The sequence below is a fragment of the Vespula vulgaris genome, chromosome 19 (genome assembly GCF_905475345.1).
Source record: "Vespula vulgaris chromosome 19, iyVesVulg1.1, whole genome shotgun sequence".
NCBI lineage: Eukaryota > Metazoa > Arthropoda > Insecta > Hymenoptera > Vespidae > Vespula > Vespula vulgaris.
Window position 1 is genome coordinate 606,673 of NC_066604.1, and position 19,953 is coordinate 626,625.

General features: G+C 32.8%; 1 protein-coding gene across 6 annotated transcripts in view; it reads left to right on the plus strand.

The window, feature by feature from the left end:
* The window catches only part of LOC127070650 (M-phase inducer phosphatase-like), a 93,471-nt gene that overhangs the window by 3,346 nt on the left and 70,172 nt on the right, over positions 1-19,953 (plus strand). For 4 of the 6 annotated variants that reach the window (XM_051008892.1, XM_051008891.1, XM_051008895.1 and 1 more), the window contains one exon: positions 2,303-2,521. In XM_051008892.1, the coding sequence (XP_050864849.1) occupies positions 2,329-2,521 (193 nt within the window). In that variant the 5' untranslated portion in view covers positions 2,303-2,328. Of the gene's footprint in view, positions 1-534; positions 963-1,209; positions 1,342-1,446; positions 1,577-2,302; positions 2,522-19,953 lie in introns of those variants that run through there. The other 2 variants (XM_051008893.1, XM_051008890.1) reach the window with 2 other exon arrangements.

Genomic DNA, 19,953 nt, shown 5'->3' on the forward strand with positions numbered 1-19,953 from the left:
ACATACATACATACATACATACATACATAAATACATACATACATACATACATACATACATACATACATACATACATACATACATACATACATACATACATACATACATACATACATACATATGTACATACACACATTGGTAAATATATGCATACATATTTACGCGCGCACGTGTGTGTATATTATACGTATTGCACACAAGCGCACACGCGTATATATATAATACAGAATATATAATACAAGAGATCACTCGCGTCACTATTCTCGAGTCGCTCGACTAACCGAGTAACGGACCGTTCGCAATATCGTGGGCGAACTCTCTTATATATTTATGTGTGTGTATGTATGTATATATATATATATATATATATATATATATATATATATGTATACATATATATATAGGATTACACACGAAAGTAGCGACTGTTACGAAGGGTCTGGACCCCCCATAATACACCAGACGGCGACATTCGGTCCTCGTCTCTCTCTCTCTCTCTCTCTCTCTCATATTCTGTCTGTCTCTCTCTCTCACACACACACGAACCTATGAGCTCTCGCTCACGAACTTATCCGTCTTCCTACGCCCCCCACTCATCCTCCTCCTTCACCCTTCCCACCTCCGCCTCCCTCGATATGTCCTCTCTCGCTTCTTCCCTTTTTCTTTTTTTTTCTCTTTTTTCTTTCCTTTCCTCTCTCTTCTGTGTCTCGAGGTCGTCATCGTCCTCGTCGTCCTCGTCGTCGACGTCGTTGTCGTTGTCGTTGTCGTTGTCGTTGTCGTTGTCGTTGTCGTCGTCGTCGTCGTCGTTTTCGTCGACGTCGTCGTTGGTGCTTTGTTTATCGCAAATATGCGCTCACACTGTGGTACTAGAGGCCTTCCTTCTTCCATAAGAAGAGAACAGAACGAGAACGGACGTTCGTCGGTCAGTTTATGTCGAGGTGCGATCGAGTGAGGGTCGTCGCGTACGATCTACGATAATAATCACGATCACGAATTCCTTATCATCATTGAATCCATTAATCGTAATCGCCATTGTCATTTGTCGTGAACGAGACAAGGAGAGAAAGAGAGAGAAAAAGAGAGAGATACGGAGAGATCGCTACGTTTGTGAAATCTCGTCCGCCATTTTTTTTCTCCCTTTTGATCGGTCGATCGTTCGACAAATCATTTTGTTTTTACCTTTTTTCTCTCTTTTTTTCTCTTGTTTCTCACGGATCACGTTCTCAAACGATCATATTGCTGCTTCCTCCTCCTCCTTCTTCTCTTCTTCTCTTTTTCTTCTTCTTCTTCTTTTTCGTTGTGTTGTCGTATGTCATGCTTGTTGAAAGAAATCGAAACTGTGTAATTATTGTATATCATTATGGATGTATTATTGATTCCAGTAAATTATTACTTACGTTCTTTAATGAATTTAATTAAATAAATTGTATGTTATTAATTGAATAGATTTATTAACGTGACTCGTACTCGTTATTAACGTGAATATCGTCGGCACGAAAGATCGTACGATCGTATACGATCGTACAACGCACTACAATTATCGCGATTGGACAGTTACTACTTCGTAAAAAATACAGTAAGTCGTAGAGAGTATTGCTTAGAAACGTTTGTAACCGTCCGTCCCTTTTGACATTGAGAGAGATATATCTCTCGGGCGACGACGTGTTTGCTATTGCGATTAATCAGCTGATACTTCTATCTTATATATATGTGTACTATAGGCCTTCGTCGAACCAATAGAGTGGCTCGTTGTTCTCCTGCTTTTTCAAAGATTCGTATACGTTTGTTCGTTATTAAAAGAAATTTTCATGGCAATGTGCGTTTAATGTTCGATCTTATTAAATATTTGAAAATTTATAAATAATAGAAATTTTATAAATAATAGAAACATAAATAAAATATGTATATATACACACACACAATACATACATACGTACATATATATGTGTGTATATATATATGTATATATATTATTGATTTGTTTATTAGGTATATGAGAAGTTACATAAAAAAAGAAATATGAATAATATTTAAAAAAAAAAGAGAAAAAAATAGGAATAACAATATGAATAATATCTGTTAAAAAATACGAATAATATTTGTTGTTGATTTTTTTTTTGGTCGTTTTTATTTATTTATTTATTTATTTTTTTTTTTTTGTCAACATTTAATCACCCACGTAATTTTTAATATTATTTGTACGACATTATTTAATATTATTTTCGAACAGATTTTTTTTTCTTTTCTACGTTTTTCATAGTTTATTTGATAAAAATGGTTCGTCCTTTTTTTTTATTTACAGATAACGAGACACATAGGTGAAGAACAATGTCACAGGTGCGTAGAATCGGTCCGTTAATGAAAATCACCGAGGTCGAAGAGAATTCTCCGGAAAAGGTTCAGGATGTGTCACTGCAGATAGTTTCGCCGGTATCTAGCATGATTCGTGATTTCGATAAGTCTACGATATCGTTGAAAGAATGTATGGAAAGTGATACGAACAATTCAAATCTGCGTCTGGGTAAGTCTTTTTAATAATCACACTTTTTCGCTTGAAGATTTTTTTCATTTTTTATTTTTTAATTTTCTTTCTTTCTCTTCTTTTTTTTTTTTTAACGAATCTGCAAAGGTTAAACTTTTTTTTGTCCAATAGAACATACTTCGAAGATTATATCGAAAATTATTATTATTATTATTATTATTATTATTATTATTTTACTTTTTTTAAATCTATGACCTATAATTCAATTTTCTTTTCAATTGGTTCGATCTTTGAAAGTTATTGATCAGTGAAATTCCGATCGAGTGAAACAATCATTTTGTAATAATTGTGATCATTTCGAACATTAATGTCAGATAAAAGGATAAACAAATTGTATCGTAAAATACCGTTATCGGTATTTTTGTATATAGCGTAAATACGTTGAAAATAAAAATAAGTCAAATTTGTTTAATGAAAGATGATAGGAGAATAGGAATAACAACGTAACGAGGTAACGTCAGGTCTGGTCTACGAGAGGCGTGTATCTCAGGGAAGAAACGGGATGGTATGGGGTGACAGGGATTTCCCCGTCCTTGAGGAGTCCGGGGATGTCTGCTACGGCTTTGAACTCCTCGAACGTCGTCTTTAAGTACCTCGTGGTTCTCATTCGACTCGAGACGTATGGTTAAATTCAATTCTAATTCGACTATTGAATACTTAGTTTTCATTTCTTTTTGTTATGATTATAATTATAATTATAATTATAATTATAATTATTATCTTCGTTTTATTTGCAACAAAAGAGATGAACGATATAATGTTATTATTGACATTGAAATATATTAATTATAAAATAATATCCAATATACCTATGCATCCTCAAATCGAGATTACAAAGAAAACACTTTTTTAATACCAAATTAACAAATGAAACATTACTTAATTCATTTATCGATTAAAATATTAATCACGAAAAGTATGAAATGTCGATCGAATCGGCACGTCGCCTTGACGTTAAACTAATTCGCGGAATACGTCGGATTGTTGGGTATAACGAAGAAAGGAGGGCTGTTTAGTCCATTGTTTAGAAAAAGATAGGTTAGGAAGGAAAGCCAAAGGAGAGAGCAAGAAAGAGAGAGAGAAAGAGAAAGAAAGAGAAAAAGAGAAAAAGGAAAAGAAAGAGAGAGAGAGAGAGAGAGAGAGAGAGTAATGTAATCGAAAGCAGCTTGCCTTTGAACCCTCGAAGTCGTGTCGATAGCAAAAGTGAAATGCGTCGTACGGTCTCTTGTATTTATTGGCGCCCATCTTGAGACGAAATAAACGATTGTGTGTGTACTAGCAGGAGGACCGTTGAGCACCCCTTCGTAACCAAGAGGCAAGTAGTAGCTCGTGCCGAACTTTTAGACCAGGTGCTCACCTGCCTTTTCGTCGGGTGGCTGACTGGCTGGCCTGGCTGGATGGCTGGCTGGTTGGCTGGTTGGTTGGTTGGTTGGCTGGCTGGCTGGCTGGCTGGCTGGCTGGCTGGCTGGTTGACTGACTGGTAGGCTGGTTGGGTTGGTGCCCTCTTTTGCCCTGGCGGGAGCCCAGCCCTGTGTTGTTCTCTTTCTTTTTCTCTTTCTCTCTCTCTCTCTCTCTCTCTTCCCCTCTCTTTTCTGTACTCTATTCGTCGTATTGGTGAACGGCACGCTCTACGTATAGTCTTCTTCCTTTCGCACATGCACGGCCGTCTCTCTCGCTCGAAGGGCACTGACCTACCCCCGTAATACGAAGACCGTTAAGAGATCAGCTGTTCGCTCGCAAAAAGTCTCAGATTCGCGCGTTTCTCCCTATCGCGACGGGACACCCATCTGGGTATGCTTGCTCGGCTCGCGATTTTGGAGTTGGGTGGGGGTAGTGATATTACCATTCGTCATTATGTAATAATTGTATTTTTTATTTTTTATTGTAAATATATATATATATATATATATATATATATATATATATATGTACATATATATAGTTATATATATTATCTTTTATTTTAACGTAAGCTTTCTCGATTAGTGGTTTTTAAGAAATTAAGAGGGTCGATATTATTGCTTGTCGTTAATTAATAATTGCATTATTTATTTTATATTATAAATATATATTGCATTCAATCAACATCTCTCATTTTAACGTGTGCTTTCTCCATTCATGGTTTTTAAGGAATGAGGTAGAGATAGTGATATTACCATTCGTCATTATGTAATAATTGTATTTTTTATTTTTTATTGTAAATATATATATATATATATATATATATCGTTATATATTTTCTTTTATTTTAACGTGAGCTTTCTCGATTCGTGGTTTTTAAGAAATTAGTAGGATCGATATTATTGCTTGTCGTTAACTAATAATTGCAATTCTTATTTTATATTATAAATATATATTACATTCAATCAACATCTATTATTTTAACGTGTGCTTTCTCGATTCATGGTTTTTAAGGAATGAGGTGGGGATAGAGATATTAATATTTGTCATTACATAATAATTGTATTTTTTACTTTATATTGTAAATATATATTTCATTAGATATTTTATCAAATTAACGTCTCTCACTTTATCGTGTGTTTTATTCTTAATTTTTAATAGGATTAAAAGACATTATTATTTGTCATTATATAATTGTTTTTTTTTATTTTATATTATCAATATTTATTTCATCCAATCAACGTCTTTTATTGTAACGTATGCTTTTTCGATTCATGATTTTTAAGAAATGGGTAGAGTCAACATTATTACTTAACATTGCATAATAATTGTATTCTTTATTTTATATTATAAATATATATTTCACGCAATCAACATCTCTCATTTTAACGTGTACTTTCTCGATCCATGGTTTTTAAAGAATGGGGTGGGAATAGAAATATTATTATTTATCATTACATGATAATTGTATTTTATTTTATATTGTAAATATATATTTTATCCAATCAATATCTCTCATTTTATGAAGTCATTTATGAAATCTAATTCATTTGGAATCGTATCTGTTATTTAAAGAGTTGCGTACACTTACCGTAGACCGTCCAAAAAAAAATAATTTTAGGAATTTTTTTCTTGTTTAAATACGATTTATTTTATTAATAAAAAATCATTAAATATATGTGCTAGTCTAAGGAATATTTTTTGCAACATAAAAATTAAAACAATTCGTTATCTTCTTCGTGTTATCGATGTCGAACCATTTAAATTTAATAATACTAAATCATTTAAAAATTTAATAATACTTTGATAATACGAATATCGAGTAAAATCAAAAAGACCAAGAAGGCCTTAAAGTACGTTAGAAAAAAAGAAAACAACAATTTTTCACTGACCAAGATGATTTTTAATATCTTTGATTCAATAAAAGAAATTGAATGATTGAATTTACCATGCGTTTATTAATCAAACATATCCGTCATTTTTTAACGATTAAGAAAAAACAAAGAACTATGACTTTTAAAAATATTTCCATATCACGACAAAGATCGTACAATGATATGAGAACTAAATGATAAAAATAAAAAATTGTATCCAATTTTATTCAAATCTTTACAATTTTCAAAATATCATTGGCACATTGAATTAGAAAGACATAATTTTGAATAAAACAGGTTTTAATCTTTAATTTTCATATCAATATCGAATACGGTATAGAAACGGCTAGTAAATGCACGACTGGTCAATTATTTCGAACTTCTTAAGAAAAATTTTTCAAATAATATTTACGAACGATATAAATATATTATTATTGAATAGAAATATTAAAAAAAAATCCATCTTTTTTTTCGAATTTTCAATTTGATTTATTTTATTTACGCAATCCCCCTTTAATACGATTTCTATTGGCGAAAGTTTTTCTATTATCGTAGTATCGACAAAGTATTCTGCCACATGTTCTCTTCGTTCTCGTTCGTTGCCCCGGAAATACGTTGCACTTTGCTAAAGGGTAAAACCTAGATGTTGACTTACGTATGCTGCAATTTTATCACTCGTAGAATGTTTTGTCTGGAGGAAAAAAAGGGAAAAAGAAAACGGAAAGAAAATAAAAAATAAAAAAAAAAGAAAACAATTTCTCGCAATAAATATTTACGTACGACCATTGTATTTTATCATTTCATTTATTTATTTATTTTTTTTTTCAAACATTCGTTATTAATTCGCAATGGCTTTTACGTATCTATTCTATCGTATTTTATTATTTTATTTATTTATTTATTTTTTTCAAACATTCGTTAATAATTCCTAATGGCTTCTACGTATCTATTCTATCGTGTTTTATTACTTTATTTATTTATATATATATTTTTCAAACATTTATTATTAATTCGTAATATCTTCTACGTTCGCGAAAGTATGTAAGCAAGTACGTACGTAATTACTTGAAATTCATTCGTTCATTTCCCTCGACACGAGAAAGAAGGTGGGGAAAAGAAGGGTCTCGCCTCGGTGAACTATAGTAATCGATGTTAATACTACTACTGGTATGGGTAACGTCCAACGGAAAACGTACACTCGTAATGAAAAAGAAAAAAAAAAAGAATGGAAACCGTGACCGTAAGGTGGAAATGCACCTGTTTTGCACGCGAGAATTACCCTTAGACGGCTAAATATCTATTTCATTTAATTATCGATTTTTTTTTTATACATTTTAACTTTCGTTCGCTTATAATATCATATCGTATGTAATAAAGATTTCATTTACGGAATATGATTTTTAATTTCTACGAAATCTCGATCACCGATCGATTAATCATCTCGATTGAAGATACTAATGACTATCATTATCATCGTACGTACTTGCTTATCGATATATATGATGACGAGAGTTACGATGGAATCCTCTTTTGTAACCCCCCACCTCCCTCATTTCCCCTTTACTATCCCCTTCCCCTTTTTTCTTCTTACCTTACTTTCCCATCGTTCACGTACGAATTGTTCCCATACGGGAACGACAGTTGCGACGAATCGATCCGAAAAATTTTATCGATTTAAACAAAAAAAGAAATAGAAAAGAAGGAAGAAAGAAAAGATACGAAACTATCCGAAATTCGAGTTTCGTTGATTCGACATTTTTTACGATAAAGAATTTTATTTGAGAAGAAATTTATTTGCATATATATATATATATATTTGGAAGAAATATATATTATACAATATAAATTTATTTTTATAATATAAAATATATAATTACATAATATAAAACTATATATATATCATACAAATATAATATATATTATATATTACGCGCTCACACACACACACGCGTGAATGCAATTGTATAACTTACGTACGTAAACGTATAGGACAATATAAGCGACGGGGCAGGACACCGGCGATAAAGGTAACAAAAAAAGAAAACAACAAAAGAAAAAAAAAAAAGAAAGAAAGAAAGAAGAAAAAAAAGAAAAATCGGAACGGCCGAAACGAGAAGCGCCAACCTTTTTTCGACCGATGGCTTTCCGATCGGGATTTAAAATTTAAATATCTTCGAGTAAGAGAGTGCTCTAAGGAACACAGAGACAGAAAGAGAGAGTAAAAGGGCGAAGGGAAAACGAGAAAGAGAGAGAGAGAGAGAGAGAGAGAGACAGAGACAGAGAGAAGGAGGGAGAAATAAAGAGGGAGGGGGATGAAGAGACGTAAAGGGTTTTCAGGACCTTGGGGTCTTCTACGGGACATATTAACATATCCTGTAGGGCCGGTAAGGCAGGTCGCGCAACATTTTGGAATATGGAGGCTTGCACTTAGGCAACCTTTAACGGTCACAGACCGAATTACTAATCGAGTCTTTTTTCACTCACTCTCATTCTCTCTCACTCTTTCTCTTTCTATATATACATCTATCTCTCTTTCTTTTCTCTTCTTTCATTCTTTTATTTCTCTCAACATTGCGAATAAATTCTACCTTAACGAACCTTTCGTCGGTCGGAAGGAATGGAATAAAGATAAGAAAGAAAAAAATAGAGAGAAAAAATATACATAAAAATAATCATAGTTTTTTAATATTGTTGACATTTTTTAAATATTTTTTACATAGTATGTACGTGTGTGTATGTATCTGTATTAAACAGAATCATGTAATGATCGTTCTAAGATGATATTTAAAAAGTATGATCAATCGTTAGTTATCGTTAGTTATAGATCTCTAACTCATTGAATGATTTTTATTTGTTTAATAATCTTTTTAGAAATATCTAGATATTTCTGATGGATTATGTCCGTTAATACGAAGTGAAAAATTGATCGTTCGTTTCACGTTCGTAAATTATCATACTTCAGAAAGTATGATAATATTAATCGTTAATTATCTAAATAAATCTTGAACATTCTACAATCTTAATTCATTTAAGATCATTTCTATTATCTAAACATTTCTAAATAATCGATATCGGTCAAAATGAAACGAACATAGATCGTACGTTTCACGTTCGTGAATTATGATACTTAAAAAAAAAATATGATTATCTAAGTAGATCTCGAACATTGTACGATCTTAATACATATAAGATAATCCATATTATCAAAATAATTCTAAATAATCGATGTTCGTCAAAATGAAATGAAATAAAATGAAATAAAATGAAAGATTCGCCGTTGATCGTTCGTTCACGTTTATGGGGAGGTTTAATAATGCCTTCCCTTAGATATCCGTTGGGTGAAAAATTCGTTGAGCGCGTGTCGGCTGCCACAATTCACCCCTCTTCTTCTTCTTCTTTTTCTTCTCTTCCTCCTTCTTCTTCTTCTTCTTCTTCTTCTCCTTCATCTTCTTCGTCTTCTTGGTATACATCTCGTTTTCTCTTTCTCACTAATGCCACCGAAACGCGGGGACCCAAAAGGTGAACACGGGATAAGCCTAAGGGAGAGAGAGAGGGTAAGAGATGTAAGGAAACTAAAGAGACGGGACAAGAAGGAAAGAAGAGGGTGACACTACTGAGAAAGAACGACGAAGTGAGAGAAAGAAAGAGAGAGATTGGTTTTAAGAAAACGAAGAAGAGAGAAAGAGGGATCTAACGAAAAAAGAATAAAAAGGGAGAGTTCCAGTCACCGAACTATTAATGGTTGGTACGTAGGTACAAGTAACCTCCCCCCCTCACCCTTCACCCTTCACCCTATTTCACCCCATTTCATCCCATTTCATCCCATCCCATACCATACTATCCCATCCCATTCCATCCCATCCCATCCCACCTAGTGCCTGTTTTCTCGTACTTACACACGACACTGGTCTTCTCGTCTGGTCTCTCATCTTGTTTCTTGTACCACATCTCTCTCTCTCTTTTTCTCTCGTACGTTCTTGCTTTTACAAATAGCAAGGATCATTTCGAGTAACCGAGGAGCAAGCGTACTTATGTACATAATATAATACTTTATTACAAATTCACCGTGGTCGTTACATCCGAAGTACATTCACACGAATTCAACTTTTCGTTGGTCAAACTTTTTTTTCTTTCTTTCTTTCTTTCTTTCTCTCTCTCTCTCTTTTTCTGAGAATAGCCGTTACACGTCTTTTTCATCTTCGTTATCAAACATTCTTTATCTCTCTCTCTCTCTCTATTTATCTATCTGTCTTCAGATCTTTATATTATATATAAGTATAATAGCGTTCATACAAGATTCTTTTATGTTTTTTATACGTACCTATACGTACTTATACTTATGTAGATATATATATTTACAGAACATTCTTCTCAATTTACGTCTCGCGCAAACGTTTCTCGCCCCGTTGTTTTACCCTCTCTCCCTACCCCTTCTTTCTTACCCTTAAACCCCGTCACATTTCTTCTTCTATTATTTCATCTTCGTACCATGCGCCTTCGTCTTCGTAATAATTAAACGAATGTGCGATATATATATGTTTATATATATGTATGTATGTATGTATGTATGTATGTATGTATGGTATGTACGAAAGTAAGTACATACTTGTATATATATATATATATATATATATATATATATATATATATATATATGTTTAGATATATGTCTATACGTATGTATATATGTATGTATCTACGGATATAAGTACGTACCTATATATAACGTATAGGTATATAACAAAAATCAGAGTTCTTTAGAAAATGCTGCACAAAGTGCAAATCATTATACAGATTAATCGCAGATGTAAATTAACGGGTGTGCTTTTTATCGTTCGAAAAAATGATTATGCGAGAATTTATTCGCCGTTAACGTAAATCTTTTATCTTCTTTTTTTTTTCTTAATACGTATTTTATGGATTGACCACTACTAAAAAAAAAAATTAAAAAATACAAAAAAATTCACTTCGAATACGAAAGATATCCTTTAAATCTTGCGATAACGAATAAGTCGATCGTGAAATGGAATTTTTAATTGAATCATGTTTTTAATATCTCGATTATTATTATTATCATTATTATCATTGTTATTGTTTTATATATATTATATATTATACATAGTTCTATATATAGTTCTATATATTATATATTATATATAGTTCGAATTTTCATATTGAAAAGGAATCTTGATGTTCTTTTAGTTTAGGTTTTAGTTATATTTTATTCTCGACCTATCGCAATTCGCATAGGATAATATAGTGATCTTCATTTTATGGTGCACATTACGTACCGCGTATATAACAATTTAATCGATATGTTGTACGTTCACATGCAACACCATATGGCGTATATCTTTCTTTCAATATTCCTAACCATCGATATATATTACTTAAATTAATTATTACAGCTCCCTCCCTCTTATCTAATTAAATCTTACTTATTATTTATTTACATTATTGAATACATTATTCAGTTAACGAGATACCTAAATACATAGAAAAAGAGAGAGAGAGAGAGAAAGAGAGAGAGAGAAGGAAGTAAAAGAAAAAAAGAAAAAGAGAACAGTCCGAAGCATATTTATCATATAAAATCCATTTGGACTATTATATATTGGTTTCGTTCGTTAATTTTCCAGGAGCTTTATGCAGCGTTAATTTAATCGAATATATCTCGAGGATCCTTCTAGGTATGGACGTAAATAAGTATGTATGTCTACCTGGCGTGACGTTGTCTGACTATGGTCAGATAGGGACAAAGGACAATGCTTGGCTCATTATCGTACACCGATAGAAAAAAGGGGTGTAACAATGACTCGTTATCCGAGTTCGTAGCTCCATAGTTAATGTTCCGCGTTAATGCGCCGTCGTGAATCATCCCATCATCCCTGAAGGGTTCGCGAATAACATACAACGGCTGTGCGTTTTCACCCTACTGAAGAAATGAAAGAGAGAAAGAGAGGGAGATAGATAGAGATAGATAAATAGATAGAGAAAGAGAAAGACAGAGAGAGAGAGAGAGAGAGAGAGAGAGAGAGAGAAGAAGTTTCCTGCACGAGCGACGGCACGCGACCGTTGGACGTGGGAGTCTGTGTATGGTGATATGCTACTTGAAGGGATTCTTCATGTGGTTTATACTATGGTCCCATTTGATCGATATTTTTGTCCGTTAAGGGGGTTACATACACCTAAAGGTGGTCCAAAGCTAAGGCTTTTTTATGATTTTTTTTCTTTCCTTTTTTTTTTTGGCGCGGCACTTATTTACATTATCAATGAAATATTGTTAAACACGTTTTAACTGTGAAATCGTTCACTATTCGATACGAGCGATATTTTTTACATAAAAGGAATTCTTTTTTACGTAGAACAATTCTTTATTTTTTTTTTTATTATTTCTTCTTCTTCTTCTTCTTTTTTTTTGTTATTTCTTTCTTTGGTAAATTTTTTTTTACACTAATTTAATTTATCAATGAAAGATTGCTAAACACGCGTGTTAGTGTTTTCTATTTGATAAATATTTTTTTCAACAAATTAAAACAATTTGTTATCTTTTCGAAATTAACGATGTTTAGGGGTTACATATACTTAGTTGGTTTATAAAAAAGATTATTTTTATAATATTCCTTTCTTGCACGCGTTTAATATATTTTATAAAAAATTGTTGAGCACGTATGATGCTATTTGAAGGATATCTTTTCGAACAATTTTTGAAGTTAACCATATCTAAACAGACTCGTTTTGTATGCCAATAATATCTCTTCAGGATATTATCAAAAATGATAATAACCAGAGTCCTTGAAGTATATTAAAAAATGAAAAAAATCAGTTTACGAAGTCGATTTTTAATCTTCTCCTTTAATAAAAAGAAATTTGAGTAACCGAAAGAATTTGAATATCGATAAAAAATTTCAATAGTTTTTCTAAAATTTTAAAAGTTTTTTAATGTTTAAAGAAAAAATTACGACAATTAAAAACTTTTCCGTATGACCATGACTTAGACAACGATGTGAGAATAATTGAAATCAATTCGTTAATTAACCTTCAAAATATCGTTGGCACCAATTTGAAAAACATAGTTTTGAGTCATACAAGGTTAGTAAAATTTAAGATAGATTATTTACATGTAAAACAATTCTATACTTCTTTATCTTTTTTCTTTTTTTTTAATGTAATGTCGGACTTTTTGAAAATAGAATTTTCAAAAAATATTCTTGAAGTATTATTATATCTAAATTAAAAATCTTCCCTTCTTTTTTTTTTTATAATTTCTTAGATGATTTTTTACATTTTTAAAAAGGCACGAATTTGATACTATATTAAAATATTCTATTTTGAATCCAGTTATTCAGTATTATTATTCAAAAGTAATGTGCAATTTGCAAATACATACATACATACACACATACATACATACATACATACATACATACATACATACATACATACATACATATATACATACATACATACATACATACATACATACGTACGTACGTACATACGTACGTACATGTACGCGCGCATACATATATACACATTATACGCATATATATATATATATATATATATATATATATATATATATATAAAGTGAACAAAAATAAATAAATACGTAAAGAAATACCTGCGAAGAAATTAGAATGTTAATATTGTTGATCGCGGTCGACGGTCACGGTGGGGTAGGTTGCACCTGTGCGGTTCCGTTTCAAATGTATAACACATGGCGCACACGGTTTCCTTCCTTGATCCCGTGGTCCCTTACCTTACTTGATCGTTCGTAAATCCCCACCCCCAGCCCCCAAACCCCCTATCCCCCGAACTCCGCATCCTCTCCATCTTCCTTGCGTAGCTTCCTCGATCATTACCTGGTGTTACCTGATACCGGACCCTGTGCGTCGCGAACCCAAACGACAAACTTTTTCGTTCCGCTGTGGATTCGCTTGGAACGGACATTGAACGTTCAATTACGACTTATATACTCTATTTATACACTCGTCGACGAATAATTTACGGAAATGAAATTCGTTTCGATAAACAAGAGAGGAAAAAAGAAAAAGAATTCATTTAAAGATGTTTACCCATTTGTCCATCGTGTAAATTGTTTTTCGATGTCGATTTTGGTCTTTAATCTCTGCGTTCGTTTTCGTTTGATCGTTGAACGGGTGGCTTAGCAACGGCACGTTGCGCGCGTGCGAAACGCATCGACCATAGACGAGAGCACATACACAGTTAAAAAGAATATCTCACGGATGGCGTGTCATACGGGTATGTAGTCGCCGTTCGTAACGGTGGCACGCGCCCGTTAGACCGGTCCGTCAATCGATATCGTGCACCCACGTGTGCACTCTCTTTCTCTCTCTCCTCTCTTTTCCTTTTTTTTCTCTTTTTTTTTTCTTAACTTATGACAAAAAATGTCACAGTTGCCTTTTTTACGATTAATATTAACTAGGATGCCGATTAACGTCTATCGTTCATACATAACAATACTTAACGATTTTTCTCTTTATTTTCTTCTTACTTTCGAACATTATCTCAAGTTTACGAGCTCAAATTTTTGATCGGGAATGTGCGTTGGTTTCCGCAAAAAAAAATAGAAAAAAAAGAAATAACTGTTTTACGTTCCTCGTTGCTAACCTCTTCTAAAATCGCGATCCTCGGATGATAAATGTACAAACGACACGACATACACTTCCATGGTGTCCCAAATACAAACATTGAACTTACATATACAGAGAGATAAAGCCGATGTACCAACGTTACTTACTTGTCGATAAAGCGAGAGCGAGAGATAGAGAGAGAGACAGAGACAGAGAGGGTGGGGGGGACAGACATATGAGCACACATGGGGCGGCAGCTACCACCTGGCACAGTGCAGTTCAATACGCGCCACCCCTGTACCTAACTATGTACCCCCGAAAACGTGCTACGATTCCAACCCTCGACTTGGCTCGTGCCACCGTACATTGTCGTAGGACTCCGTTAATACTTTTTCTTACGAACCTCGAGGGTGAATAAATTCTTCGGTTGGCCGATATATTCCAGGACGATTATTTCGCCCTTTTCTTGAAGAGAAAACGTTAACGGAGGGTTGAAGAATCTTCTCTTCATAGGGAAATGTTCGTTTTCAACCTTTCCTCTTCTTCTTCTTCTTTTTCTTCTTCTTCTTCTCCTTCTTTCTTTTCACCCTGTTATTATTATCAATTTTTTATTTATTTTTTTGTAAGAAAATTATCTTCGAGGCTTCCCAATTCTTTTTTTCTTTTCTTTTTAGATTCAATAAGAATTCGACCACGTTGAGTAACTTTTTTTGTTCTTTTTTTTTTTTCTTAATCGTGAACAGGGATCAACACGAGATAAGAAATAATTTTCGTTAATAGATTAGGATTTAAAGGTTTGTACGCCAGTGATGTCGAGAGTCAACGAACAGGGTACCTTCGAGCAGCTCGTTATTATATCGATTATTCCACGCGTCGCTATATATATATATATATATATATATATATATATATACACACATACACAACTTTGAGTCTATGTATATATGTGTATGTACGTATGTGGGTATATTGGACACCACCCTGTGATTTCGAACACGCCTAAGAGTTCTTTGTAATCAGTTGTACGTTCACGTACGTACGTACGTTCACTTGCGTTTCCTAGTCACATTGTCTGTCGATAACAATAGCAGGCACATGTTCGCGCTACCACACACGTATGATTTTGTCTCTCTCTTTTTTTTGTGTTTGTATGTGTGTGCGTGCACGCACGTGCGCAATATAGTCGAGCGAGTATTATCATCCCTTAGTTTTCTGTCTCTATCTTTTTCGCTTTGTCTTATCGTCTTTATATTAAAAAAAAAAAAAAAAACAAACAAACAAATAAATGTCGTCACTATCGACATTTATTAAATAAACGAAGTGAACGAACTTACGAATGTACTTATTTGTGATTTTATTAATTTTAGGGTGTATCGGAACTATTATAAAAATTTCCGACAGGTCCAAATAAATTACGAGTGTATAAATAAGCAAGTTAAGTAGAATTATTTATTGGATTGAACGAATAATTTTGAAGTTTGAGGTTTGAGTTCCAACGGATGTTGGAAGACAGTTACTCTAAAATTAGATGCCCGTATTTGATTCTCGCATCCTAACGATCCCTCCGAGGATGGTATATTACGATTTATATTTAGTCGTTCCTTCGTATCGTCATATTAGAGGGGTCTCTCTCTTTCTGTCTGCAGTTTCTATATTGAGCTAGGACAACGAGACGCAGAAGACGCATTTCGTTCTTTACGTTATTCCATATGCTCGACAGATTTAGTTTAAGAACGAGATACATACATACATACATACATACATACATACATACATACATACATACATACATACGTACGTACGTACATATATATATATATATATGTTTATATGTATATATCTGTTTATAGATATTCGGTTGGCCGATTATATTCTGGAATGTACGGACACGTTTTAATAGGAAACATACTTACCGAATATTTTTAGGAAGGAAATAATTTTTTTTCTCGAACTTTTAAAACGTAAAAAAAAGAGATCATTCATTAAATATTTTTAGCAACTATTTCTCAAATTATGGAAACCAACGGAAAGTCTATATATGTGCGTTTGTAAAAAAAGTGATAAAAATGAATTTCATTATTTTCATCTCTTCGTTTTACATAATTAAAATTTCTACGATAAACGTTTCTTTTCTTAATCACATATATTTGCTTGTCCAAATTAATTATTTATTATTAATATCCATTTAAGTTATAATACGTCTCCCGTTAAGATTGTATTTTGGACAAGATTTGTCATGTGCGTTCGAAAGATGTTTGAAAATATTCTTTGATCGATATCGAACATCGGAAACTTTGCTAGTATCGTTTATTTCTGTTTTTTCTCAAACGTTTAATTAACCATTAAAATATACGCCAAACAAATTATGTTAAATCTCGAAAAGAGATGTCCAGTTGTAACGTCGTAGTATCCGTAAAATCTGTACTCTTCGAATATGTGTAAACCGCAATACCGGTTTAAGGTTTCCTTTTGCAAGGTAGACGTCTGTCTACGTTTTGTAGGTGTCTGTGCGCGTGTGTGTTTGTTACGAGGGAGTAAAAAAAAAAAAGAGAGAAAAAAAAGGAAAAGGAAAGAAGACTTTTACACACGTAAACGTGATATCGTCTGTGCCAGGATGAGGAGAAACGTTGAGAAACGATGAAACGTTTCCATCCGCCATAACCCGCGTATCGTAGACTCTTCAGGAAGGAATCACAGCTGAAAGCGCTTCCTTTTTATTTTGTTTACGAGTTCTTCCCCTTTTCGAACGTCACGATTCACTTATTTGAATGTTTTCACAACTACGATATTATAATATATCGATGAATACCTATAATTTTAGCTTTCCTTTTGAATCTTTTTTTTTTATTTTTATTTATCCAGTTTCTTTTTTTTATTTATTTATCTTTTATATTATTTTTTTGTCAATGTGATATAAGTCTTGACGATATGATTAGGAGAGATAATACGTTTCGTTTGATTATAACCATAATTGTTTATTAATGTCGTGTCAAAGGCCACGTTTGATCATCTATGTGATTATCTATGCGATTACGAGGGCATATGTCCAAGCAAAAGAGAGAGAGAGAGAGAGAGAGAGAGAGAGAGAGAGAGAGAGAGAGAGAGAGAGAGAGAGAGAGAGAGAAAGATTAAGGAACTAGGTGAACTTGGAGGGCGCGTGTCACGCGTGATGCCTCGACTTCCTCCGGAAGTCTGTCATGGCGAAGGCACACGAGACATCTTCCCGTCTTTCTTCCTCTTATCATGGTTTCTTCAACTACGTATATATTAAGTGTATATATGTATGTAGATATATACGTATTCGGAATTACCTCACCTTAACCTCTCCACTTCGTCACCCCTAGTCTCTTTCTCCCCTCGATACTCCTCGATGGTTCCGTATCTGTAACTATACATACCATGCGCCATGTGTTATCCATTTTTACGATACCCATAACGTTTCCTCTCTTTTTCCCCGTTCTATGAATGAGGGAATTATTATTATTATTATAATTATTTCATCGCTATTTTAAGAAATTAATAAATATCGGAATTATTTCCCGCCATTGTTCGTCATCTATCATCCATTTTTTGTTCTTTTTTTTGACTTTTTATCATAACATTTCAATTTCGTAAGAAATTGTATGGTGACAACGTCGTTATACCGCTTGCTTATACCATACACGTTAGATACCATAGTCGATAATTTTAAACGATGGAACAGTCCGACTCCTGGACATTCTAACTCAGGATCATGTGGTTTTGACTTTATCGGCTTTCAGTCGAAGACAAGACTAACTACTACTCGGTCGGTAAAGGTGGTGGTAAACCTAAGGATGGTCCAAGAGGGAGGAGGCCGCAAGACACGTTCGAATTCGCTTTCGTTTAACAGAAACACATCGACAGAGTATTTTATGTGGTTGGGCCTTCTTCGTTCGCCGAGAATGCCCATCTCTTATATCGCTTCAACGAAGAAATAAGAGAAAAAGAGAAAGAGAGAAAGAGAGGAGAGAGAAGAGAGAGAGAAAGAGAAAGAGAGACTAAGTGAAAGAAAAAAAAGAGAGAGAGAGAGAGACTAAGTGAGAGAGAGAGAGAAGATAGAGAGAGAGAAGAGAGAGAGAGAGAGAGAGACTAAGTGAGAGAGAGAAGAGAGAGAGACAGAGATAGAATAAAAACGCGGGAAACTAGTACGAGACGTGCTTCCCTCCGGTTGCTAAGGCCCAGGTTTTGCGCGGGAAAGGTTTCGCTACGTCCCCTCAAAGGACGTCATTTTCGTTCTAATTAAATATATATGTATACAAGGTGTTCCACACAATCGAAACATATATCTCCTAAACGGTTATAAGCGTTTATAAAAATATATAAATAATGTAATAAACTTTTGTACATCGATAGATGAGAAAACTGCAACTACACTTTTTTTTTTTTTTTTTTTTTAATGGAAATTTATATTTTTTATTGCATCAGCCGATACAGTTTTTTATGCTCTACATAAAAGTATTAATACACTTATGACTTAAACTTTTTACGTTAGGAAGTTATCTGAATGTTTTTTGAATCATTTTGATAAACACCGATCTACTAATATTTATTACTGATATTAATGTAAGATTGAAATTTTTATTAGTAAGTATTCATTACACGTAGTGTTACATGTTTATTAATACTTGGTAATAGATTTGAATAATTCATATTTGACTGGATAATATTTGTATTTATTTCTCACCGGTTAGAAGATACAGTATTTTCTGATTGCGTGTACACACACATGTATATTCTTATTTTAAAGATTACATTTTTTTCCCGAAGTTTTTCGTATCTTTATGATTCGTGTTGATAATCGACGTAATTCAACGATCATGGAAATTGAATAGCGAAAATCTTTTTTTCTTTTATTTTATTTTGCTTTGTTTCGTTTATTTAATCCTTGTAATACCTTTTTCCGTTTATAGTTATTGTATAAAGACATGCGACTTTTGAAATGGATATATTACTCATAAAAATGAAGATTTCTTCATATTTTTAAAAATTTCGTTTAATTTATTTGACTTTAATTTCTTAATTAAAAAAACGAGTTTGTGCAAAATTAATTAACAAATTAATGATTAAACGTATTGTATATAGTTTCACGCGAGAGAAAAAGAAGAAATTATTTTCCATAAATAAAATAAAAAGGTCCTTTGCGTGTACTTATTTAAAAATTTTATAATAATTTAATAAATATTAATATAATAAATATTTTATAATAATTGATTAATATTATATTAAAAATAGAAAGACGATATATTTACCCATTCAAAATCTTTTTCGAAAAACCTGCAAAGTCGATGTCTGTTCTAAAAGATTACTAGAAAAATTAGCCGTTCAATATTTATTAATTAATAAAATAATCCATTCGTTCTCATCTCATATTTCTACCTGTATAAATATATCTACACACGTATACATATATATAAATTTTGAGATTCCCTATTGTTACAATATTTTCATGTAGGCGTATAAATACACACAAACATACAAACATACATACATACAAACGTATATTAATATTATACATATATAC